At 41.3% G+C, this 27,515-nt stretch overlaps 1 protein-coding gene across 6 annotated transcripts in view; it reads left to right on the top strand.

The window, feature by feature from the left end:
- The window catches only part of CA10 (carbonic anhydrase 10), a 618,162-nt gene that overhangs the window by 568,875 nt on the left and 21,772 nt on the right, over positions 1-27,515 (top strand). For all 6 annotated transcript variants that reach the window (XM_082440881.1, XM_082440883.1, XM_082440882.1 and 3 more), the window contains one exon: positions 24,153-24,248. In XM_082440881.1, the coding sequence (XP_082297007.1) occupies positions 24,153-24,248 (96 nt within the window). The remainder of the gene's footprint in view (positions 1-24,152; positions 24,249-27,515) is intronic.

Here is a 27,515-nt window from a genome sequence, read left to right as displayed (position 1 = left end):
ACAGACTCATAGATACAGGACACAAATTGGTGGTCACCAGAGTGGGGAGAGGTTAGGATAAGGGGCAGGTGAAATAGGTGAAGGGGATTAAGAAGTACAAACTTTCAGATATAAAATAAAGAAGTTTTGGGGATATAATATATAGCCTAGGGAATATAGTCAATAATACTGTAATAACTTTGTATGGTGACAGATGGTAATTAGACTTATCATGGTGATTATTTCCTAATATATATTAACATTGAATCACTATGATGTACACCTGAAAGTAATAGCATATTGTATGTCAATTATATTTCAATAAAATGAAATCTGAAAAAAAAAAAGATCCTAGATCATTTCTGCAGGGACCATTTGAGAGCTTACTGACATGACATGGGGCTGAGGTGACTCTCCATGCATAACTGCCCAGAATGGTCTGGTACTGTCATTGAAGTGAAGCAAGGTGCACACAATTTGCTCAAAGTGAGGAGTTTTGCAAATGATGTATTTTATATAAAGTAGAGCAAACTCAATTCTACCCCTAAAGCAGTGTCTCTCTCACTCACTTTGCTGTATATAGGTATTCTGATGTGAGAGGAAAGAAGGTGGTTGTACAGCTACCCTGAAGTCTATCTCAGAGCTTCTTGAATTTGAGAAATCATCAGAATCACCTGAACTGCTTCTTGAAAACATATTCCTGGGCCTCACCCCCATAGATGCTTATGCAGTAGGTCTGGGTGGGGCACTCAGTTCTACATTTCTAACAAGCTCCTAGGTGATGCCCATGCTGGATGCGCCACACACAAGACAGCTCAGAGTGAGTAAGTGAGAAGCACCATGTGAAAAGACCCTAGAGATCTGCCTGCACTACCTCTGGTCCCCTCTGGTCTCTACATGTTCACTGTCCAAGTGCTCTATCTTGCGAACTCTTTAACTCAGTGCCTGGGACAGGTAATGCTCAATTTTGAAATGTAAGAAAACAGTTTGGCAGTTCCTCAAAAGGTTAAACATAAAATTACCATATGACTCAGCAATTCTACTCCTAGGTATATATCCAAAAGAATTGAAAACAGGTACTTAAACAAAAACTTGTATACACATGTTCATAGACTCCACTTCAAGTAGCACTGATCAATCTTAATTGTGCTGAAACCCCCAATAACCAGTCATTACTGATAGTGCTTTATGTCTCTACAAGATATCTGTGGGTCTTTCTCAAAAGCAGCATATTCCCATGGGAGTGTGTATCACATGAATGTCATGCGTGTGTTCAGGTGAGAGAAAATTTTAGAACCACTGGTGCAGAGAACTGGGAGATTTAAAGAGTCATAGATCCCATTCACATTGCTCAGGCCATACAAGAATAATAAAATTATGCTAAATATGTCAGTTATACTCCTGCAAACCCCATGGCAGCTCAGGGGGATGTGCTTACCAGGCAGAAGCCAGGTATTCCCTCCCAGCAGCTGCCTCCATTGCAGTGTCCTCTGCAAAGCTACAATTTCTTACCTCCTTACCTCTTCAGAGCTCATCTTTTATGAAGGAGCAACCTCCTTGAGATGGTTCTCTGTTTATTTAAGGTAACTGGGAGGCAAAAGGCTGTGTGCTAAGCTGAAGATGAAACGAGAGCCATGTTAATTTCATGTTAATGACAACAGAGAAATTTTCTTACAGGAAATAACTAGTTAACTTAATCATTTTAAGTAGTTATTAGCAGTAGGCTAAAAAGGATGGTTATGCTTATCACAATACATGCACAAGGATATGAAGGCATTAATAACAAGACCTTAAACAGATTTCTGGCATGTTCCTTCTGGGTGGTATTAAATGGTATTAATCTTTTTAACTGACTTCAATCCTGAGATCATAGCCGTGTGATAAAATGTTAACAGCTGGAAATAGAGGTGGGCTCACCAGATTCATTGTGCCAATTTACCAACAGCAGAACTGTGTGCCACTGCTGTGAGGAAGGCCATGGAAAAGAAAGAATGAATGGTAGATGTATGGATTAATTAATAAAATGCAGATAATAGCATCTTTCCCAATATTAAGACTTCTTCAGAAGCTGCTCTATATGTCTCTGGAAATAAAAAAAGCTACAATGTATTGTTTGTTGTTTCATCTCACCCCAACCCCCAAGATAATGATCAGAGTTTAGAAATGAATAAAACTCAGGCAACTAATCCCGACCATAGTCACACAATAAAAAAGAAAAAGTAACTGCAAAAAAAGAATAAAATACTTGTTCAAAGGTTTCACAGTTCTAAGACATGTCAAGTAATTTTTTTCTTAAGTAAGAGGACAATTTTTCTTCCCTGTGGTGGTTGTGCTTTGTGAGAGGAATCAGCTTGATCAACTCAGGAAAATCATCAATATCAACAAAGTGTATTTAGTGCCTGTGATGCAACAGGAGCTGTGCTAGAACCTGGGGGGAAAGTTTCTATAAGTCACGGTCCTGCTTTCCGGCAACTCTCATTCTTCTCCTATAAACAATAATTGTAACTTGGAGCGGTAAATGCCTTAGTAGAGGTATGCTGTAGGAATAAAGTTGGCACAGAGGCACATGTGAGCATTCCCACCTGGAAGATGAAGCCTAGGCAGGGTTTTGAAGGATGAGTAAGAGTTTGTCAGATGAACACAGGAGTGAAGGACATATCCGGTGGAGGGAAAGGCATCTTCAAAGGTACAGATGTACAGTTGGGTCTGCCCAGGAAGCTGCATAGGCTTAATATGACTGGCATATGTGGTTTGGAGGGAGAGTGAAAGGTTGGAGGTTGTGAAGGGCTTTTCAGATGATACAAAAGAGCCTAGACGAGTTCCCTAAGCAGGGGAGTAAAATGTTTAGACTTAGAGCATCACAATGCCCAAGGTGCAGAGACTGGATTGGAGGGACATAAGGTTGGAAGCAACAAGGCTAGTTAGGAAGTTATGAAATAATCTGGGCAAGGACCTGAAATAGTGGCACTGGGAATAAAGAGGATGGGGATAGTTGAAAGAACTATTAGAAATATTCCTGAAATCTATAGGACTTAGTGACTAACGGACTCCCAGGAATAAGGAAAACAAGTCTCCCTAAGCACTCAAGTTTATCAGTGCAGTGCTGGGTAGACAATGGCCTTGTTAGAGGGGATGCAAGAGGAGCAGATCTGAGAGAAGTCCAGGTGTTGGGATCATGAGCGTGGTTTAGTATAAGCTGAGACCTGGAGCATAAATTCCCCGTGAGTGCTCAGAAGCCTCCCTTGCCTAGATGCAACAATTTACCACAGTCAGTTGGGGCAGGTGTGGGATTGCCTTAGGTTAGCCCTGTATCTTTGCCATCTGGGGCTTTAGGGGTCCTGCTTTCCATATGCCAAAAAGATGAGAATGGGCATAAGAGGTTCCAGGGCTGGGACTGGGAGGCTGTGTTTACTCATCTCTGCTCTACCCTAATCTACATCGGCTGACCTAGAAGGCAAAGAATGGCCCTTTCTGGTACCCATCCAATTCAACAGGCCTTAAGACCCCAAGCATGTTCAACACAAAATGACCAGCAAGAGAGGTGTGTGCTTTGTGTCAGCCCAAGGTAGAGTTAAGAGTCTTGTCTCTTAGGCCGGCCTAAGGGCATGCCTCAGAACAACCTAAGTTGTTGGCGTTCTCCTTCCAGGCTTCTTCTCCTGCAGAGATTATTGGAACTCCCCACAGCAAGCAACCAACTCTTGGGGGAACTTATTTTAGCTATTGAAGGAGGAGACGGAAGGGCCAGGGATCCAAACAGGTGGAATTAATTTCTGTTCAATTCAGGCCTACTGGATAGAGCTGGGCAAATAGCTCTGGCAGAGGAATTGGGACATGAGCTTCGTCTGAATTACTGCAGCCCTTCCTGAGGCACTGGAGAGGATTCTGGAAAGAATGTAGGATCTCTGCAGGATATCTGGGGTCCAGTTTTACTTTGGCTTCTGGTTAAGAGCTGGGCTCTGGAATTAGGCTCTGGGGTTCAAATTCTAGCTCTTCAGTGTATTAGCCAAGTGAGATATTGGACAAGCTACTTAACTTCTTTAAGCCTTAGTTCCTCTCACAACTCTATAAAATGGGAATGATGAAATCTTATTACCTGACCTCATAGGGGATTCGTTGGGAGGATCGAACAAGATAATGCTTGTGAACCACCAAGTACAATGTCCAGCATATAGTAGGAAACCAATAAATGTTAATTATGTTACTGCACTAACTTAGGGCAACTGAGGGCAACTGACCCCCTTAACCCAGGTGCTGGTTACTTATATATAAAACAATGACTAATACAATGGACTGCTAATGAACCTTACAGCTTGGACATGCTATGATCCCTGTGCACTAGAACCATCTTCATGGTGGCTGTGGTGGTGGTGGTGGTGGTGGAGGTAGTGTGTGTGTATGTAGATATATATGTATTTTGGGGAAGGGTAAATTAAGATTCTTGAATACCTGGCATATGTCTGGCATGTGCTGGGTGTTTTACGTGCATTAGTTTATATAATCCTTTGCTAATAAATTGAACAACTAAAGAAATAAGTAGTATCATCCTTACCTTAAAGATGAAGAAACTCAAGTTCAGAGAGGTTAACTTGCTGGCCCTAAGTCACAGAGTTAGTGCCAGAGCCAGGATAAGATTTCCAATTCTTTCCATTACTTAGAGGCTATGAGGGAATTGCTACAAACATACAAAAGTTATCATTTAAAGCAGAGTAAAAGCTACATTTTAGTACTGTGAGAATTCAAAAAGAGAAAGAGTACAAATTCAGACAGGGAAATCCAGAAAACTAGCATGGAGAAGATGGCAAGAGGGGCTTTCAATTGGCAGAAAAGATGGCTTAAGAAAATGACCTTTCCAGGTGGAGACAAATAGCATGGGCAAAGGCCAAGCTGTGTGAAACTATGAGGCAGGTGGAGGGAGCAGCCAGCAGCCCCTTATGTGGCTGGTGGGGGGTATAGAGAAGAGGGTGAGAGAAGGCTAGAGAAGTTGGGATAGGGCTGTGGAGACCTTGAGGGCCAACCAAGGGCAGGGAGGCTTGGAGGTGGGAAGAAGGAGACAGCATTAGCAGTTGGGAAAAGCCAAGAGGCTGGCCCCCAGACAGAACTTGCAGAGGAAGGGCTGGCAGTGTGTCTGGAGTAGCTTCTACCCAGGAGAGACAGAGCCTGAGACTCACAGCTGATCACACTGAGCTGCTCCCTCCAACCTTAGAGACAGGATCCCGGCAGCTGGAGCTGAGGCTGGGGGATGAGGAAGGAGCACACTGGAACAATGGACCTCTGGGCCTTTTTCTCCACAGCTGACACTAAGTAACACTCCAGTACCAGAGGCCTTCGCTCCATAAGAGTCATTTCTTTAGCCAGTCCCTCAAGTCTGAGTGACCATCCCTAGTCCCAAAGCATTTACATCCATTTGGGGGCCACATAGCTTGACAGTTAACATGTTGTCTTTGGCATCTTGTTCTATCCATTAACAACTGTGTGACTTGGACACATTACTTAACACCCCTATGCCTCGGTTTCCTTGTCTATAAATTGGAGGCAATGATAAGTTTCTCATGCATAAAGTTTTTATGAGGATTAAATGAGATAATGAATGTGAACTAGCTAACACAGTCCTGGATCAACTACAGGCTCAATAAATAATATTCACAAGTGTTGTTGTCATTACTCATTGTGGATACAAGATAAACATATGGAAACTTCAGAGTAGAATGAACAGTCCAGATACAGCCAGAGAAAGGCAGAGGTGGAATGAGGTTCAGAGATCATTCAATCTCTCAGCCAGGGCTCAACAAGGGAAGGTGACTTCCCCAGGTTCACGCATGAGTTGGTGTCCCAGAGGTTTGGGGAAGAAAAAAGAATGCAGACCAGAATGATCAGGGAGGCTCTAAGCAGGCGGGGCAATCATGCTAACCCTGTGGAAGCAGAGGCTGTGCCTAAGGCCACAGAGCAAGTTTGATTCATGGCTCCACCTTTTACTAGGTGGGGGACTTCAGGCAAGTCATTCCACCTCTCTGACCTCAGTTTCCACATCTGTTAAGTGGGGACAATTCCTGCTGGTCTATCTGTTACAAGAATTGAAAGAGAGCATGGTGCTAGGGCATTCAGGACCCTGCTGGCTTTTGGAAAACTCTCAGTATATAGTAGTCCCTTTAATATTTTTTTAATTGAAGATCAGGCAAGATAGGATGGGTGGATAAAAGTAGAAAAGTACACCAGGCAAAAGTAGCAGCTTGAACAAATGCCTAGAGATGGGAAATAGACTTGTGTTTGGAAAAATAAGAGACCTGGATTCAAGCCTAGACTCTACCATTTACCAGCTGAGTGACTTTGGCTCCTCAGTTTCTCCTGTCCCAAAGTGGGTTTCAAGACTTCCTGGCCTAATTCACATCAGGGCTGTTGTTTTCGTCCATTGAGGAAATGGATGTGAAGATGTAAATTATTAAGCTTTCCATATATGAGTTGGCTTTCTCCCTCCCTGGACTGAGAGCTGCTCAAGTCCAAGACCAGGTCTCCATCTTAGAATTGTTCCCCCTCCCCCAGCACAGCTCCAGGCAGAGTGGGTGCTACCTCTCTGTGGATGTGAACCTCACTGTCCCCATGCACTCTTGGGAATACCTCAGACTCTGGCTGTACAAGACACTAAGAACTTCCCCTCTGGCTAACCGAATTTTATTGGAAAGAACCTTTGCTCTGGCAAATGACAAAGGTCCCAGATGGAACCATGATATTGAGCTACACCCAGTATCATAAGGGCAATACGGTTGGGCCTGGCTTATGTTGGATAGGTGGGAAAGAATAAAAATGCCATCTGCACCAGAGCGATTAGGCCCAGTGGTTTCCAAGTAAAGCCCTGGTGCTCTCACATACACTAAGATATGCTCAGAATGGATGTTGAAGTCTTAATATAGACTGCCCTCATGCCTGTTCCCAAATGCTGTCAGCAAAACGCTGTCTCTGTTTCCCTCCCAGAGTATATTTTGGGAGTCTGGGACAAGGGAACCATCTGGACTCCCCTGTCATACAGTGAGCGTAATTCAGCTTTCCCCTCTTTTGTCTCCTTTTACCCACAACTGGCCCAGACCCACCCCTCAGTAACAAAATCAAAGGACCTTTCTACAAAACAAAATCCCCTGGGAGAGAAAGGAACTAGCTGCATCCTGCAAAGATCTGAATGACAATCAGACCACACATGGATACAGCAGGAAAGGCATTACAACCGAAGGTCATTTCCACTTGACTCCTGAGACACTGCAACCTTCATGAAGATGTACAGCACAGATGTGTAATATGAGAACCTCACCATTACCTCCACTTTGATAGGGAAACTGATTTTCCCAGTCACAACCCTCAGTCTGTGCAGTACCAACAATCCATACCACCACCACCACCACCATCCCCCCCACACTCTAGCTGTTTGTACTGGAGAGTTTGTTTGAAAATGCATGGGAGACTTTTAGGATTTTAGGATTTTCACCATGATTGTGGGAGAGGGATACAAGAAGCAATTAGTGGGAGGGGTAACAAAGGTTCTAAAGACCCTGCAATGCATGGGGCAGTCACATACAGTAAAGACTTGTCCAGACACAACTGTCCACTGCTCCCTGATTATAAAACACTGCCTGGATAGCAGAAGGAGGGCTGGATTCTAAGACTATATTAAGTTGGCAGTAAGCCCATTCAACAGCATTTATCAGAGTCCCCTCCTTCTTCTACAATGTGGTCTGTCTTTGTGGCTCCCTCTCTCCTATATGTCATTTAAGTATGCAAAAAATGGTTCCCATTATCCTCTGGCATTTGGCTTCATTTTAAATTGCAATAATAGGCCAGAACCAATGTGGCCTTCCCTGGATCGTTCAAATTAGTTCCTGAATTATTGCTTTTGTACTTTTCCGCACAAGTATTGAGGCTTTCTTGGTATTTTTTGCCATTTTCTTTGTAATAATTGGATAACCTGTATCTTATTTTTTGCGATAAACTAATACTTTTCTGTATTTGCCAAAAGTTGTTTTGTACTCACTACTCATCTTTCATAATCTTCCTGAATATTTTTCCTGATTTTTCAAAACCTGTTTGAGAGTATTCCATTTCCTGTAATCTGGATTGATATGTTGTTTTCTTATGAGGTATGTTATTGAATTTAGATGATCTGATTCCAGGATTTGGAATGCACGGCTCACTGAGAAGCCGGGTAGATTCTGGAAGGGCAAGAATAGGGGAAAGCTGGCAGGCAGTTGGCAGTGTGATTCCTGGTAGAGTCAGACACCGCAGTGATAAAATGTGCTATAGTGAAGTGTCTCTATAGTTACAGACTTCCCTCTATAGTCTTTGGTTGAGTGATTCGCACCAAAATTAAATCTGACTTTATCACCTTTCCTACCCCTCTACACACATGTTTCCTTTCATCTTAGAATTTTGATGACTTTCCATTGTTTTAAGATAAAGGTAAAATTCTTACCAGGGTCTCCAAGACTAGGTATGGTCTGGTCCCTACTTTTTACTTTTAGGTCATCTTACCTTCATCCCCCCCCCCTTAACTTCTGGGTTCCAGCTTGTACCTTTTACACATGCCACAGGGCCTATGCACATGAGCTTCCTTCTGCCTCTAAGATCTCCCCTTTTTTTTTATCATCTCATGCCCAGCATAGTGCCAAGTGTATACGAGACACAAATAAGTGTTTATTGAAAGAATAAATGAACGAAGACTTGAGAGTCAATTCTCAGGTTTGGGATATTTTCTTTTCTTTGGGTTGACTTGATTTGGCCTAAATACTATCAAATGGAGAAGCCAGAGGTCACAAACTGGCAGCTAGGAGGCCCAGGGACTGTTCCTGACCTGCACACATGTTCTTGGCCGCAGTCCTACCCAGCCCCCTTCTCTTATCTGTGCAACCTTCCTGGCCCGTGTAGTCACTCCATTTGCAACCCTAGGCTTAAACCTGCTGTCTACTGAAACTTTCATTTAAATATTTGGTTTCTGAATCATATCATTTAATTGACTTTGATGGAAACTCAGAAGGCAACAGCTTATACCTCCCACCAATGTGCATTCATTTTTTTAGAAAAATCACAAAACCCTATCCTTGAAAACTCCGTGTTTTCCAGATAAAGATCCGAGGTCTAAAAGGAAGCAGGGACTCACCCAGCTACTGAGTGGCTAACTGTCCTCTAAAACAAAGTTCCCTTGATGGCTGGTTCAGGGCTCTTTCCGCTCCTCATCCCCAGAATAAATCCATCCTGGATGGTGTTTACGTATATTTAATGGCTTTGAAAGTATGTACTTCTAGTTATTAAGTATCACACTTTATGCAATTAATGTGTTCAAAATCAAGCCTAGTTTTATGAACTTCTTATCCAATTTGCTCTGAAGCTTGATTTACAAAAGGAAAGAAAACCCTCCTCTCTTTATCTAATAGATGTTGTATTTCTATTTCCATTAATAACAACAGTTAGGAGAATACTCATCAAAAGTGACTCTTCTGAATTAACACCAACTGAATATAGCGGCTTTGGCAAGTGGTTTGTGAGAATTTAATCTTTTCTTCCTCCATGATAGGTGTTTATGGCCTCTGTAGAAAGCAGATGTGACTGAACAATATGTCATAAAAGTCTTGATAGAGTTACTTGCTTAAAGAGTTGGAATCTAAGAAAAATTTGTCTCTGGTCTGAGACCCTGGAATGACAGGTTCTGCCCCTGTAATGTGCCTACTTTAACCTCTGTTTTTGCCCCCAGAGGAGTCTCAGTATTCCTCAGATGACTTGTTTTCCTTTTCTTCTGAAGAGGTCATCCAAGTATCCTCTCAAACTCAACCCCAGTTACTCCGATCAGGATACCTGTAGGAATTATTTATTGATGTCCTGAAAAGATTGAGTATTGAGTACGTCAATTTTCAGAAAAAAAAAGGAAAATATATGTATTTAATTAGACATATGTTGCATTATAATGATCAAACATGATGGATTTTCCTACATGCATTTGTTCATTGAAGTAATTAAGTACTTAGAATATGCCAGGCATTGCATGTAAAGCCTAATTTATCTCATTTACGCACTTCAGCTCATTTACATGTTTGACTCATTTAATCATCCCAGCAAGTCTTTGAGTGGTTATATTGTAATCACATTTTTACATGTGAAGAAATTGAGGCTCAAAAAGACTAACCCAGAACTTGAACCTAGGATGTTTGACTCCAGAGCCAATAAATGATCTTCATTCATGCTCTTTGCTGGGATGTGTTTAAGGTAATGAGAGTGTAGATGGGAAGTAGGCAACTGCAGAGAAAGAGGATGGGAGCAATGAAGTCTGGGTTGCAGGAAGCAGTTGAGGCAGAGCCTTAATTAAAATCAGCTGAGGTTCCAAAAGTATCTGCAGACCCCACCTTTAGATCCTGGCAGGTAACAACCACTCCCTGTAGGTCTCTTCTGGGATGATCTGGACCTCATTACAGGAGGTCCATCCTGCTCTGGCTTTCAGCAGTTTCTTTTACGAGAAGTGGAAGGGATATGGCTGCTTCAGAAAAGGATCGTAGACCGAAAGATCGGTTTCTAGAAACAGCTATTTCAGAATATTTCGGGGGGAAAAAAGCATCAGGAAACATCCTAATTGAATGGTTCTTGAGAAGGTTGTGAGAAGGGTGTGAAAACTCTCTAGAAGATCCTTGGTGTGCAATTTGTATTGTGACAACAAATTTGAAGTCCAGAAACCAATAAGAAGGAAAGTATGTCCAATCTTTGCATCGTGGAAAGAAAAAGAAGGAGCATTTGATAACTGCCTTTATATATATATATATATAAATTTATTTATTTATGGCTGCTTTGGGTCTTCTTTGTTGCGCATGAGCTTTCTCTAGTTGTGGCGAGCGGGGGCTACTCTTCATTGCAGTGAGCAGGCTTCTCATCGTGGTGGCTTCTCGTTGCGGAGCAGGGGCTCTAGGCACTTGTGCTTCAGTAGTTGTGGCATGTGGGCTCAGTAGTTGTGGCTCACGGGCTCTAGAGCGCAGGCTCAGTAGTTGTGGTGCACAGGCTTAGTTGCTCCACGGCACATGGGGTCTTCCCGGACCAGGGCTCGAACCCATGTCCCCTGAATTGGCAGGCAGATTCTTAACCACCACCACCAGGGAGGTCCCTTGATAACTGCCTTTTATATGTGTGGTCCTTTGTATGTGTCACCTCATTTATTTTGCTTGTTTGATTATACTCTGCCTAATTCCTGAAAGGCTGTGTAGTAGATTATCTTGTTTCATTCTCACGACAATCCTTAGATGCATCCCCATATTACAGATGAAGTAACTAAGGCACAGAGGAGCTAAGCCACTAGCCTGAGGTTATTAGACAGAAGAGGTATCTGAGGAGGCACAAAGCATTGCCTTTTCCAGCATCATCCTGCTCTCAAATATATCACTCTGCACTTGTGCAAACTGTGCAACTCTGTGAAAAACATCATGCTTTAAAATCCAAGTTTTGCTATCTTCTGGGGGGAGAAAAACACCCATATTTCACTCTGGTTTTATAGGTTGCTGTGATAGCTCGACCACATTTGGAGGTCTTCAGTCAAAGAAACTATAGGCACTTTTTTTTTATTTTTAGCCAGAATTGCATTCCATGTCTTAAAACACAGGAAACCGTCGGTCACCAGGCAGACCAGTGGTAATTGCCAAACCAAGGTGAGAATGTGGCAGTTGGTAAATCTCAAACTGTGTTCTTCTCTGCAGACTGTGTGTACTCTTATACAGAAAGAAAAACTTGCTAATGACTTTTTATAAATAAATTCTAGCTTATAATTTTTGTTCCAGAAACAGCTGCTAAAATGTGATCTCCCCTCAAATACTAAATACTTTTCCTTTCTTGTGGAAAGAAAATGTTATACACTCGAAAGCAAAGTCGACCAAGATCACTGTTTGTGTGACCTCGGAAGAGATGCTTATCCTCTCTGTGACTTCGTTATATCCTTTGCCTATTTTAGGAACAAGTGGGGTTACGTGGGCGAGCTCCTCAAGGATATGGAATATATAGCATTTACCTCTGACTTCTGGGGTCTGACATAGGATGTGTGCTTGGGACTTGTTCACTGACTAGAATTAAACTCACTTGAGTTGAATATGCCTTGAAAGGTTTAAAGGGCTATAGAAATATGAAATGGTAATCATTATCATTTAAAGGGAAGGGAGAGGTTAATATTTAGATTCTTTAAATATGTATTTTCTTCCTATCTCTAAGAATACTTTCTGGAAAATGTATGCTCCTAAAGTTTTTTATTCATCTCTGAAATTTAAACTAGCAGGGTTAGCAAACTATAGCCTACCATCTGTTTTTGTAAATAAAGGTTTATTGGAACCCAGTCATGCCCATTCTTTTATATTTTGCCTATAGCTGCTTTCATGTAAAAGCAGGATTGCATGGTTGTGATGGAGACCATATAGTTAATATGACCATATTTACTGACTCTTACAGAAAAAGTCTCCCACTACTTGAATTATAGTATGAGTCACTGGGGATACATTTCTCTTTAAAAGTTCTTACCTCATAGTAGCTGCTCCATATATGTCTAAATGGGACAAGATATGTTGGAAAATGATCCAGGTCATGAATAGGTAACACCTCAAAGTGAGAATCCAGAAGAGGGGGCTGTACACACCCTGTTTCTTCAGGAGCTGAAGGCTCTATTATCTATAGCTTATATAATAATTATAGTGTAACAACAACAACAGTAGCTAATTATTGAGTGCTTACTAGGTTTATATACTCTGTGTCATAAAATCATCACCACAGTTCTATGAAGTAGTTAGTAGTATTATCCCTGTTTTTATTTTTTATTTTTATTGAAGTATAGTTGCTGTATAGTATTATATATGTTACAGGTGTGCAATATAGTGTCACAATTTTTAAAGGTTATATTCCATTTATAGTTATTATAAAATATTGACTATATTCCCTGTGCTGTACAATATATCTTTGTAGCTTTTTTTTTTTTAAACATCTTTATTGGAGTATAATTGCTTTACAATGGTGTGTTAGTTTCTGCTTTATAACAAAGTGAATCAGTTATACATATACATATGTTCCCATATCTCTTCACTCTTGCTTGTAGCTTATTTTATACCTAATAGTTTGTACCTCTTACACCCCTTCCCCTCCTTATGTTGCCCCTCCCACCTTCCCTCTCTCCACTTGTAGCTAGCCACTAGTTTGTTCTCTACATCTGTGACTCTGTTTCTTTTTTGTTGTATTCATTAGTTTGTTGTACTTTTTAGACTCCACATATAAGTGATATCATACAGTATTTGTCTTTCTCCGCCTGATGAATTTCACTTAGCATAATATTCTCCAAGTCCATCCATGTTGATGCAAATGGCAGAATTTCATTCATTTTTAATGGCTGAGTAGTGTTCCATTGTGTATATATACCATATCTTCTTTATCCATATCTGTTGATTGACACTTAGGTTGTTTCCATATCTTGGCCATTGTAAATAATGTTGCTATGAACATTGGGGTGCATGTATCTTTTTGAATTAGTGTCTTTGTTTTTTTTTTTGGATATATACCAGGGAGTGGAATTGCTGGATCATATGCTAACTCCATTTTTAGTTTTTTGAGAAACCTCCATACTGTTTTCCACAGTGGCTGTACCAATTTACATTTCCACCAACAGTGTAGGAGGGTTCCCTTTTCTTCACATCCTCGCCAACATTTGTTATTTGTGTTCTTTTTGATGATAGCCATTCTGACAGGTGTGAGGTGATATCTCATTGTGGTTTTGATTTGCATTTCCCTGGTGATTAGTGATGTTGAGCATCTTTTCATGTGCTTGTTGGCCATCTGCATTATCCCAGGTTTTAGATGAGAGGCCTGCCTTGCCCAAGGGTACCCAGTGGCAAAGCCAGGCTTTGAAATCCACATAACCCAATGTGATATTTAGTTTCTGGGTTCCCATCAGAGATATCCTTTAGGATTCTGGGCTGTTCCTTTACCATCTCAGCCAAGCACCTTGCTTTCCCTGTCCCTTGGGACATCACATTTGGTTGCATTATTGCCAGCCTGCATGGCTTTCTTTATTCATTTAACAATTATTTCTAACTTACTACTACTCATATGTGCCAGGTACTGTGCTGGGTAATGGGGACATCACAAGAACCAGTCAGATACAGTCCTCGCCTGGATGAAGCTTAAGTTCCAGTGAAAATGATGGACATTAATCAAGCACACAATAAATATTTAAATAAAACTATCATATGTGTTTCAAAGGGGAAAGGCACAGGATGCCAAGAGAGTGGGTTATAGGAACCTCTCTCAAGAGATGACGCTTGAGTAGAGAACTAAATTTGTTCATAAACAGGAGTCAGGCACAGAGGGGAGGGAAGTGTGTTTTAAGCAGAGGGATGGTATGTGCACAGGCTCTAGGGAAGGAGGAAGCATGGTGTGTAAGGGAGACAAAAAGAATGTCTCTGTGGCCAGAGCACATCCAACAAGGGGACATGGATGGAAAAGTCAGGGGCCACACAAGACCTGTGCTCAGATTTGGGTCTCTGTCTTAAAAACAAGCCACTGAGGTGTTTGAGCATGGGTAATCAGAGTGGTGGTGTTATCATTCCAAATGCTGTGTGTGATCCTTCGTTACAAGGCTGCTCTTTCCTGAGTTCATAAGGGACTTCTGCTAATGCAGCATCACACTGAGACGAACTAAGGTGTATACATCATGGTCTGAAAACACAGCTGGTCGCTCTGCCATGGCCTGAGGGATGAGTGAGCCACAGCCCTGCGTGCAATGGTGAGTCAACTCACTGCTGAGAAGTGCAGACTCGATCTGAGAATTTTACACCAGAGTCTGCACCCAGCCTAACCAATGACAAGGATAGCTTGCTGTCAACTTGGAAGCTTGCTTGCAGCAGGTCTTTTCATTTAGTAAAAATAAGTACTTGTCGATTAGCTTGAAAGCTGGGTTACTTGGCACCAAAGGCCAATGTTTGCCTGGCTCCTCACTTCAGTTATGGGGCAGAGAAAAAGCTTTGCTTTTGGTCCTAAGAGAATTCTAGGACATAAACATAATTTTCCATCACCCTTAGAATGGAATCCAGACACCCTAGCTTGGTCTGCCAGGCTCTCCACAGTCTCGTCCTGCTTCCCTCTTCGTCCTCTCATATCACTCTCCCTCACTTATTAGTTGTTCAAAAAATCCTTGTTGAACAAATGACTATATAATCTTGGACAAGACATAGCTCCTCTCTGATCTCAGTTTCTTCATTTTTAAAAGTGGGCTAGCCTGGGTTTTTTTTTTAAGGTCCATCTCTATGAGATGCAGAATTGGGAGTCTTTCAGCAAACACTTGCCAACATATCCTCTAAGCCATGTCCCATGACAGGCACCAGGGATACCCCTGCCCTTGAGATGTTTATTCAAAAATAGATACAAAAATAAAGAAAACAGTTTCAAAATCACATGGGGCATGAATGTGAACTCTATAGTCATAGGAACTAGGCATAATCCTAACTCTACCACTTTCTTGAGCAAATAATCTCTCAGTGGCCCAGTGCCCAGTGGTCCATGACTTAAATGGAGATAATGTCACTAACTCATGGAATTTTGTGAGATTTAAGTGAGATGATGTTATTGCTGGCATTGTCTCTGGAACAAAGCAGTGCTCAAAAAATGTTGGTGATGATCATCAATAAATGATGATGATGACTAACATCAACAGGATATTCGGCACCCATATGACTATGCCAGTTGTCAGTGGCTTACATCTGTTCTGATTACCTACTGCCAATGCCATCCTGGTTGTAAGATATTTTGAACTTGCCCACTGAATGAAAGCACATGGTAGCAGAGAGGAGCTGCAGTTGATGCTCAGTGTCAGTGGTTCATGGAAGGTGTCCTAGAGAAGATGAGGCCAAAGCTGAGCTGTAAGGTAAAGAAGGGTAGACAAAGCCTCCTCTGTCAGCTATGCCCTCCAACAGTGGCCAGAGGAATCTTCCAAAAGTGCACATCAGAAAAACAAACAAACCGACAAAACAATGCACAAGAGATCAATTGACTTCTTCCTTAAAACTAATGGCTACCTGCTGCACTTGGAATAAAATCAAAGCTCCTCACCATGGTTTACAAAGCCCTGTATGAGCTAGTCCCATCTTGAGCCACCTTCACCCTTCCCAACCATAGTCAGCTATTTATCCCTACCTCAGACTCTTTGCATTGGCTGCACTCTCTGCCAACAATGCACCTCCCTCCAGTCTTTCCATGCCTGGCTCCTCTTCATCAGCAGAACTCAACTCCAATGTCACCTCTGTAGAGAGACCTTCACTAGCTACACTACCTGACATTGTCCCCACTCCTGCATGCCACCCCCCAATATTTCCACTACTGTCATTCATTTTGCAAGCCAAAATCTTGTTTTGTTTCCTTCAAAGCTCTTACCACCATCTGAAATTATCTCTAGGAGGACAAGGATTTTATCAGTCTTGCTCCCACTGGCCTCAGCACATGGTTGACCCTCAAAAATAGTTTGAATGAACAAATTCCAGGTCCTTGTAAAGGACTGAGGTGAGACAGCATGTTCTGGGATGAGAACACAAGATTAAAGCTAGTGCCACACAATGAAGAATCACATCAGATCTCAGAGAATTTAGAAAATGCTCTGGATCACAGCGTGTACCATGTCTGAGCATCATGAAAAGTCCAACAATATCTTATTTCTTCCTCTAAGACAGCCATTTCTCAGTCTTGCATTTCCAGAAAGCTTCTCTAAAGTTCAGACACCTGTCTAAACTAATTAAAAAGTCAAGATTATAAAATAATTTCCAATAATCCAGGCTTAGCTCTTTCACATGGTAATTCCAACTAGGCTAGCAGAAGCCCTTGGGTTGTCTCTTTAATGAATAGCTAAAAGTGGTGTTTAATTAGAATGTCATCATTAACCCCAAAAGAGTTTGTTCTTGTAAGCAGTTTCAACATTGTCCCTGCAGTTCTAGTTGCCTCACACACTTGCTCAGAAGGTCAAGCATTCACTTATAAATCTCCTATGTCACATCAGACACTTTGATTACCTTGAGTAAGCTCCAAAGTTGGTGTTCAAACTACAGCTGAAGTGCTCATCCAAATTATTCAAAATTCTGACTTTGTAGGGTTTGGATTTTAAAATATTACCCATAAATGGCAAAAGGCAATCCACAGGCATCACTTTCAGAACCCACTTGCCAATCTTATACTCTCTTCCTAGCAGGATATGATTTGCACATAGCTGCTCCCCAATCCCAAATTAATAGCAGGACAAGCAGCAGCAGATCCCCTTTCCCCAGACCCACCCACACCTATTCACCGTGTGTGTGGTTAGTGTGTATTTGATTGGCCCCACTGTGCCTGCCTGAGGAAAAACAAAATCAACAGCTTCAGGAATTATAATTGCTACTGACAAGGACCTTGGGAAGTAGGTGAAAGGGAAGCAGTGCTTTTTCACAGTTAAGACCTGTTGTTGATGCATGAATGTCTCTCTTGCTTTTGATGCCAAAATTGTGTTCTGACAGGTGGAAACAAGAAGCCTGGCCATTGCCAAGCTGCCTCCTGGGGTCTTCTGGTGGTCCTGACTGGTCTGAGACCTGGGGGATCACTTGGTGCCCACTCACCACACACAAGCACATCCTATAAACTACAAAGTCCTATGGAACATTCTCCACCTTAAGGACCACCACCTGAAACTAGATCCTCCTTACCTCTGGTCTCTCCCTGTTATTATCTCCTGTTCTAATCCCCTCCCTGGCTCCTAGTCTAAGCCTCCTATGATCTGAACTCAGCCTATCTTCCAACATACATAACGTATGTACCCTTAAATTCAGCTGAAGTGAACGAGAGGGAGGGTGAACAGCCAGACAAAATAGGTCCCTGCTAACCAGCCAGCACTATCTGCTAAACCAGTACTTCTCAACTACTAATAACATACATTCATTCAAATCACTGGGAACTTGTTAAAATGCAGATTGTGATTCAGGAGGTCTAGAGTAGGGCTCAAGATTCTGCATTTTTTCTAACAAGTTCCCAGATCCTGAGGCTGTTGCTGGTCCCTGCACTGCACATTGAGTAGGAAAGTACTATGTCATCTTTCTAACGTGTAATTCATGTGTGGGCATGTGGGGGTATGCTGTATTCAAAATAGCTTTATTTTAAGATTATGTTAACTCTATAAAATCACCATTTTTGCAAATCAAAAAGTCAATTTCATGTGGTTCACCCTGATCTCAGAATCCTAGCCAACTTACCTTGGAACATAGAGGAGGCAAGACTTCAGATCAAAATTCCAAATGTGCTAACTTGAGCTTAGAGCAGAGCACAGCCTCACCCCTATACTTGCCACAACCCTGGCCCCTACGGAATCCTACCCTATGGGGCATCCAAGAGACATCTTCCTACCTTTTTCAGTCTTATAAGTTGGAGAGAAGAATCACTCCACTTGATTGCCTTCCACTTCTCTGCTCTCCAAAGCCTAGTTCTCAGAATATACTGAAATTTCAAGGCATGCCTTGAAGAACTGGCACATCCCCAGGTGGTTTTCTAGGTCACCTGGTGGGAAGATCTTAGCAGATGGCAGGATGTGTTTTGATTCTCATTAAGAAGCTTACTCAACACTGAAAGGAGGTGTGGCAGATCCCCCTATAGCTCCTGGTTCTCCACCTACAGAAAGTCCTGACTGTGTGGGTGGGAGGTAGGGAGGGAGATTGATGAGCACAGGCCTGTAAGCCTGCCTGGCCTGAGTCCTGCACAGGCAGAGCAGATTCACTAACCCCTGCCTGCAGTTGCCTTTTTGATGGCAGAGTAGCTGCTGTATAACCATCTGCCACCATTGGCAAAACTCACAAGAAGTGAAGAAGCAATAAACAAATAGGATATTTCAAGAGCAGCAATAACATGTGCTCCCTTCATGAGAAGCTCTACTGATTCAAGATGTTCAGGATATTATCAGATTCAACGGACCATCCATCTGAGTGGACAGTGATGGGATATTGATGCTCATTGATTATGTTGCACTCGTTCTCCACTCCAGCTGCCCTCTAGCTGAAGAGCTTTTAACAAACACCAGTGCCTTGTTCCCACCCTAAATGAATCAAATCAGAATTTGGGGGGCAGGTATAGATGGATTTTAAAAGCACCCAGGTGAACTGGATGCACAGTGAAGGTTGCAATTCACTCTGTTAGAGATGTTTTATTCAAAGATCAAGGAAAAGTACCCTTTTTAGATCATTGACTTTCTCAGCTTCTAAAACTACACCTCTTTTTTAAATTCAACATAGGATGTTGGGAATAATGAATACTCTTTATACTTTCAGAGTCATAAATCACTTTTACATGCACCATCTTATTAGATTCTCAAATCAGCTTGTGGAAAATGCTAATACCATTATAGAAAGATAATGCAAGGCTTGCTGTGACATTGTTTCCGAGAGACAAAAAAAAAATGGAAACAACCTAAAAACTAGTGAGAGGATGGTTAAATATATTATGAGGCATTTATGTGATGGAGAATTCTATGGCTATTAGAAAGATTTAGGTAGATCCATACACATTGACTTAGAAAGATAGCCACAGACTACTTTTAATTTCTTTAAAAAATTTTTTAAAATCAAGTTCACAGTTACTTATAAAATGATTCCATTTCCATTGTTTTTTCACTTTTCATTTTTTATTTTTATTGAGATATCTTTGACATATGAAAATTGTATACATTTAAGGTATACAACTTGATATTTTAATATATGTATACATTGTGAAAAAATCACCACAATCAAACTAAATAACATATCCATCACCCCTTCATAGATACGTGCGTGTGTGTGTGTGGTGTGTGTGATAAGATTTAATTTAGTGCCACATCTTCTTTATCCATTCATCTGTCAGTGGACACCTAGGTTGCTTCCATGTCCTGGCTATTGTAAATAGAGCTGCAATGAACATTGTGGTACATAACTCTTTTTGAATTATGGTTTTCTCAGGGTATATGCCCAGTAGTGGGATTGCTGGGTCATAAAGAAGATGTGACACATATATACAATGGAATATTACTCAGCCATAAAAAGAAACTAAATTGAGTTATTTGTAGTGAGGTGGATGGACTTAGAGTCTGTCATACAGAGTGAAGTAAGTCAGAAAGAGAAAAACAAATACCGTATGCTAACACACACACACACACATATATATATATGGAATCTAAAAAAAAAAAGTGGCAGGACAAGAATAAAGACGCAGATGTAGAGAATGGACTTGAGGATATGGGAGGGGGAAGGGTAAGCTGGGACGAAGTGAGAGAGTGGCATGGACTTATATATACTACCATATGTAAAATAGATAGCTAGTGGGAAGCAGCCGCATAGCACAGGGAGAAGAGCTCAGTGCTTTGTGACCACCTAGAGGGGTAGGATGGGGAGAGTGGGAGGGAGACACGGGAGGGAGGAGATGTGGGGAAGTATGTGTGTGTATAACTGATTCACTTTGTTGTAGGGCAGAAACTAGCACACCATTGTAAAGCAATTATATGCCAATAAAGATGTTAAAAAAAATATTTCATTTAGGATCTATACTTTTAGCAAATTTCAAGCGTGTGATACAATATTGTTAACTATCACCACCATGCTGTACATTAGAGCTCCAGAACTCATTCACCTTCATAAGTGAAACTTTGTACCCTTTGACGAACATCTCATTTCCCTCTCTGCTCAACCCCTGACAACCACCATTCTATTCTCTCTTTCTATGAGTTGACTATTTTAGATTCTACATGTAAGTGAGTTCATACAGTATTTGACTTTCTGTGTCTGGCATATTTCACTTAGCATAAGGTCCTTCTGGCTCATCTGGCTCATCTATGTTGTCACAAATGACAGGATTTCAGTTATTTTTATCACTGAATAATATCCCAGTGTGTGGGGAGGGGTATGTATCACATTTTCCTTATCCATTCATCCCTCAGTGGACACTCAGGTTGTTTCCATATCTTAGTTATTGTGAATAACGCTACAGCAAACATGGGAGTGCAGATATCTCTTTAAGAGCCAGATTTCATTTCTTTTGGACATATACACAGAATGGGGTTGCTGGATCTTATGATAGTTCTATTTTTCATTTTTTGAGGAACCTCCATCCAGTTTTCCATAGTGGCTGCACCAATTTACATTCCCACCAACAGTGCACCAGTGTTCCCTTTTGTCCACATCTTCACCAACACTTGTTATTGTTTGTCTTTTTTGTAATAGCCATTCTAACAAGTGTGAGGTTATATCTCATTGTGGTTTTGATTTGCATTTCCCCAATTATTGGTGATGTTATGCACTATTTCAAGTACCTATTGGTCATTTGTATGTTTTCTTTTGAGAAATGTCAATTCAAATTAGTTGCCCATTTTTTAATCAGGTTATTTGTTTTTTTTTTGCTATTGAATTGTTATGAGTTACTTGGATATTTGGGATATTAACCCTTATCAGATACATTGTTTGCAAATATTTTCTCCCATTCTGTAGGTTGCCATTTTACTATTTTGATTGTTTCCTTTGCTGTGCAGAAGCTTTCTAGTTTGGTACAATCCCACTTGTCTGTTTTTGCTTTTCTTGCCTGTGCTTTTTTGCTGTCATAACCAATAAACCACTGTCAAGACCAACGTCAAGAAATTTTTTCCTATGTTTTCCTCTAGTAGTTTTATAGTTTCAAGTCTAACATATAAGTCTTTAATCCATTTTTGTTGACTTCTGTATGTGGTATGAGATAAGGGTCCAATTTCATCCTTTTTCATGGGATATCCAATTTTCCCAACATCATTTATTGAAGAGTCTGTCCTTTCCCATTATGTGTTCTTGGCACCCTTGTCGAAAATCAGTTGACCATAAGTGTTTGGATTTATTTCAAGGCCCTCTGCTCTGTTCCATTGGTCTATGCATATGTATTTATACTGTTTTAATTACTATAGCCTTGAAATACATTTTGGAGCCAAGAAATGTAATTCCTCTAGCTTTGTTCTAGCTTCATTCTTCTTGCTCAAGATTACTTTGACTACTCAGGGTCTTTTGTGGTTCCACATGAATTTTAGGGGTTTTTTCCTATTTATGTAAATGATGCCTTTGGAATTTTGATAGGGATTGGATTGAATCTGTAGATCACTTATAGTAGCATGAACATTTTAACAATATTAATTATTCCAGCCCACAAACATGGGTCTGTCTTTCCATTTATTTTCTTTAATTTCCTTCATCAGTGTTTTATAGTTTTCAATGTGCAAGTTGTTCACTTCTTTAGTTGAGCTTATTCCTAAGTATCTTATTTTTGTTGTTGCTACTGTAAATGAGATTGTTTTTTTAATTTCCTTTTTGGATAGTCCATTGTTAGTGTAAAGAAATGCCACCAATTTTTGTATACTGAATTTGTATCCGACAATTTTACTGAATTCATTTATCAGTGCCAAGAGTTTTTTGTGTGGTTGAGTCTTTATTGTGTTCTACATATATGATCATTTCATCTTCAAAAAGAGGCAATTTTATTTCTTCCTTTCTGATTTGGATGTTTTTTATTTCTTCTTGTCTAATTGCTTTGCCTAGACTATGTTGAATAGAAGTGGCAAGAGTGGGCATCTTGCCTTGTACTGGCTCTTAGAGGAGAAATTTTCAGTGTTTCTCCATTAATTATGATGTTAGCTGTGGGCTTTTCATATATGGCCTTTATTGTATTGAGGTAAGTTCCTTCTGTTTTTTTGAGATTTTTTTATCATGAATGGATGGTGAATTTTGTCAAATGCTTTTCCTGAATCTATTGAGATGGTCATGTGGTTTTTATCTTTTATTACATTAATGTGGTATATCACACTGATTGATTTGTATGTGTTGAACAATCCTTGCATCCCAGGAATAAATCCTACTTGGTCATGGTGTATAATCCTTTTAATGTGTTGTTGAGTTTGGTTTGCTATTATTTTATTAAAGATTTTTGCATCTATGTACATTAGGGAAATTGGCTTTTTGTCCTCTGTTCTTGCAGTGTCTTTGTCTGGCTTTAGTATCAGGATGATGCTGGCCTCATAAAATGAGTTCGGAAGCGTTCTCTCTTTTTCTATTTATTGGAAGAGTTTAAGAAGGATTGGTATGAATTCTTCCTTGAATGTTTGGTGGAATTCATCCACAAAGCCATCTGGTCCAGGGATTTTCTTTGTTGAGAGATTTTTGATTACTACTTCAATCACCTTATTTGTACTCGTCTGTTCAGGTGTCTATTTCTTCTTGATTCAGTCTTGGTAGGTTGTATGTTTCTAGGAATTTATCCATTTAGTGTTTTTTAAACTCTACAGGTATACGTGTGTGTGATTAATAAGCACAAAAAAAATCTGGAATAAGTACTAAACTCTTAATAATCATATTGCTTGGACTGGGATTAGAAAGAGGTGGGGAAGGGGAACTTTTGTTTTTTTAATTTCTTTTAGTTTGTTACAAAATTATACTTCCATACTGTTAAAAAAAAAAAAAAAAAAAAAGAAAAACTATTTTAAAACCACAGCCTGAAATGAATGCACAAGGGCTCAACAGGCAGATTGCTGATCTTCATTCAATGAGGAGCAAGTTAAGTCCTGCACAATCAGGTGACCTGGGCAGGCTGGTGCATCAGGAGCCTAAGCCATCAGCTCTCTCTCCATCAGGAGAACTGCATCTTGCAGGCTGGCCAGTATCCTCTCAGTGTCACTGAGCTGACTCAGGACCTAGCAATTCCCTGCTTGTCCATGGCCATGAGGAAGATTTATTTGCTGTCAATGGCAGCTGTTGGTGCAGCCTGGAAACATGTCCAACCCTGTAGGGCAGTTCTGCTCCTAATAAGGGAAATTCACTTTACACACACTTTAGGGAAAATGTGCTGGGATGAAGCCAGAGCCAGATGGGCACCAAGCTTATTAAATGCATGATTGTTACCAGAAAACATTTGCAAATATGTATGGGTATTTTTGTATGTGTGTGTGTGTGTGTGTGTGTGTGTGTGTGTGTGCATGTATTTTATACATGCACACACACACACACAGATCGTATCCCTGAAATCTCTTCAATTATAGGATTATCTTTCCAATTGTTCTATAATGTACTTTACAGTTTACCCTTATGTAGGGTGGATATGCCATACCTCACATCTTTTAATGTTAAATTGTTGTTCTTATTATTGTTTTTCCCTCCTGCCAGGTGCAGCTCATCCACTATAACCATGAGTTATATACCAATGTCACAGAAGCTGCAAAGAGTCCAAACGGATTGGTGGTAGTTTCTATATTTATAAAAGTAAGTGTATTGCATTCCTTCATTCTTCTCTTCTTGCCATTCCCACCCCAATCAGAATATCAGTTTACGGTCCTGTTGGATCTTAGAAATAGCAACAGAGGTAATATCTATGCCCAAGAAAAGCTGCAGGGGGTGACTTTTATTTCCATGAGATTCATGAAAAATAAAGCCCTTTTCAGTGAGATGTGAAAACAATGAGTTCCATTTCAGAGCACTGGGGCCTGAGAATTCAGGTAGCTTTTGTCCTAGAGAGAAAAAGGGTGCTGGATCCAGGTGCAGGCTTTAGGTCCCACTCATGCAGAAGTATATGAGGGAAGCAATAGAAGGGGAGATGGTTTCTCACTGACACCCCACAGGTTTAATGACCTGTCCATCAGATAACCCTTGGAAAAAAGAGATGAAAGGAAAATGTGAGATATCTCTTCCCCCCAGGCACTGCACTAAACAGCTCCCTCCAGCTTCCCGCAATTGCTCTGAGTATCATCTTTCCCTTCCATTGTCCCTCTCCTTTGTAAACATCCTTGTGAATAATTAAGCAAAGGTCACCAATGCTGACTTTATGACATTCTAGGGAGGTTCCACATCTTCTTACAGTCATCATCAACAACAAACCTTCAACCAAGCAAATTCTAATTTGTTAAAAAATAATTACCTTTAACATTTTGACAGCTGTTGAGTGAAACAAGTTTGCAAATTAAAAAAAAAACAAAAACAAAAACAAAAGAAACTGTCTTTCCAAAAGGGAAAAAAAACAAAAGCAAAGGATGGCAGTTCTAAAAGTTGGCAGTCACTGTGCTAGGCCCTTGGGAAGTTTTAACCAGACCATTAGAGGAAGTGCTCCAATCAGAACTTGGAATCTGATGATGGTCAATAGAAATTCAGCATTTGGCACTAGTGAGTTTTAACAGAGCTTTTGTGGTGGCATCATCATCACTCAGAAGAATGGGCGCAGGGGCAACCAACCCCAGGCATCACTCAGAAGAATGAGTGCAGGGACAACCCCAGTCACTACTTCCCCTCCCTCCTCGAGAGCATCACGCTTTGCAACAAGCACTTTGCCCTGACTGGCCACACCACCTCCTAACTTACTCTCCCTCACCTGGGTCAGGTCAGGCCTTTTTGTGGCCCCAGTAAAGCTGAACATTGGACAGAGGCATTAGTGACATATTGCTGCCACTGGCCACCAACCCCACCTCGTCTAGCTGGTCATTGGCAAAAATAGGAAGGGGTTTTTGATGGAAAAGTACAGGGGTTTTTGATGGAAAAGATAGGAAGTACATTTTTATAAATTTATTTATTTATGTATTTATTTATCTATTTATAGCTATGTTGGGTCTTCATTTCTGTGTGAGGGCTTTCTCTAGTTGCGGCGAGCGCGGGCCACTCTTCATCACGGTGTGCAGGCCTCTCACTATCGTGGCCTATCTTGTTGCGGAGCACAGGCTCCAGACGCGCAGGCTCAGTAGTTGTGGCACACGGGCTTAGTTGCTCCGCGGCATGTGGGATCTTCCCAGACCAGGGCTCGAACCCATGTCCCCTGCATTGGCAGGCAGATTCTCAACCACTGCACCACCAGGGAAGTCCCAGGAAGTACATTTTTAAGCTGTAGTGCCTTCTTAACACCTGATGTGACTTCCCAAAGGAAACTGGTCCTGGTACAGACTGATCCTGCCAGTCCTTGCTCTATACCTCTTGGCATCATCACAGACCCTGTTATAATAAACAATGGATTCCTGAATGCCAGGCACTGAGATATGTACTTTACATATATTTTATCATTTAACCCTAATAATAAACCTGTGGTGTGGGCATCATGTCCCTATCTTGCAGATGAGGAAAATGGTTCAGAGAATCTTTGACATTCCATCCTAATTCATGTAGTTCATAACAGCCCATACAGGAGTGGAACCCAAGTCTTGCTTGACTTTAAAGCAAGTCAATGAACTTACTAATGACCTTATTCACAGAGCTGGGAGGGAGAAAAGAGAAAACAACATTTAAAAACTTTTCCCCCACATCCCCATGCTGCCCATAAACATGGGGTAAATACCTATATCCCTCAACCACCCCCAATTATGATATTGATAGCCACTGATGCATTCAACCTGGGTCAGGCTTATTGTTATGAAGCCTAAAGATATTTCACAAAACTGCGCCATGCGTGTCCAGGGGCTCACATCCCCTGTGGCTTTCCCAATGCCAGGGCCTTCCATGAGTAACTCTCACGGCCAACATGGGCTGCCCAACAGCTCCTGACCTTTGGTGAGTGCCTCAGCCTCTGCCACTGACATTGTCTCACTTTGCTCAAAGCTCCTAAGTCAGTGTATATCATCCTGGAAGTGCAGGCACATTACAGCTGACAGTGCGATTGATTCACCAGGAAGTCAGCCTCCTAACTGCAAACTACTGGTGTGTTTCACAAGCTCCTGCAGAAACACTCGTTCCACCGAGATTACTGATGTAGGTCCTGCTGCTTCCCTGCGGGTTGTTGAGTGGAACTTATGCCCCAGACCCTGAGGTCAGTGAAAGGATGGTGACTAGCTCCTGCATCTTCTCAGGCCAGTTTGGCTCTTAGGGATGCTTCTGTTCTTTCCCTGAGCAAACCTGAGGCTTCCTGGCTAGATCTCAAAATAAGCCACAGCACTTCTATCTTTGTCCAACATAATCAACTCCCAGATGCTCCACAGTGAGTTATCCAAGCTGTGACTTGTCATTCACTCATCCCCAAACACCGACTGAGCATGAGCCAGGCTTGTGCTGGACACTGGTACCTAGAAATGACATGAACAAAATCTCTGGTACCCCTCCCCTCCTGCTGATCTTTCTGCCTCCCCTCCCCAGTTCCTGCCTCAAGGTAGGCAGGAACAGAAAATGAGAGGCCCCGTATCTAGGTCAGCTGAGCCCTCAAGATGTCACCCTGGCCCAAAAGCTGAGCCACAAAAGCATTGGAATTGTTTGTTAAAACAAGAGATTTGTTTACCTGTGGGTTTTACCTATCTCTGTCCCCTCCTAATCCCCCACCCTTCCTACGACCACAGGGAACTGAGATTTGGCTATAATTGCTGCTCAATCACACACCATTAACTTCCCACTTAAGCTCACTTATTCCAAGTACATATTTTATCCTCTCACCCACACAGCCAACACGCTAGAGCCCACAAATCATCTATGTGCACTTTGGAAATTTTTCAATTATTTTTAATCAGCACAAAAAATGTCTAATCCCAATGTTAGCTCTGCCCAGACTCACCGGGTACCAGGAAACCA

The sequence above is a fragment of the Balaenoptera physalus genome (assembly GCF_965194825.1).
Source record: "Balaenoptera physalus genome assembly, chromosome: 20".
NCBI lineage: Eukaryota > Metazoa > Chordata > Mammalia > Artiodactyla > Balaenopteridae > Balaenoptera > Balaenoptera physalus.
The sequence above is the reverse complement of the archived record's forward strand: the minus strand, read 5'-3'. Positions and strand labels throughout refer to the sequence as shown.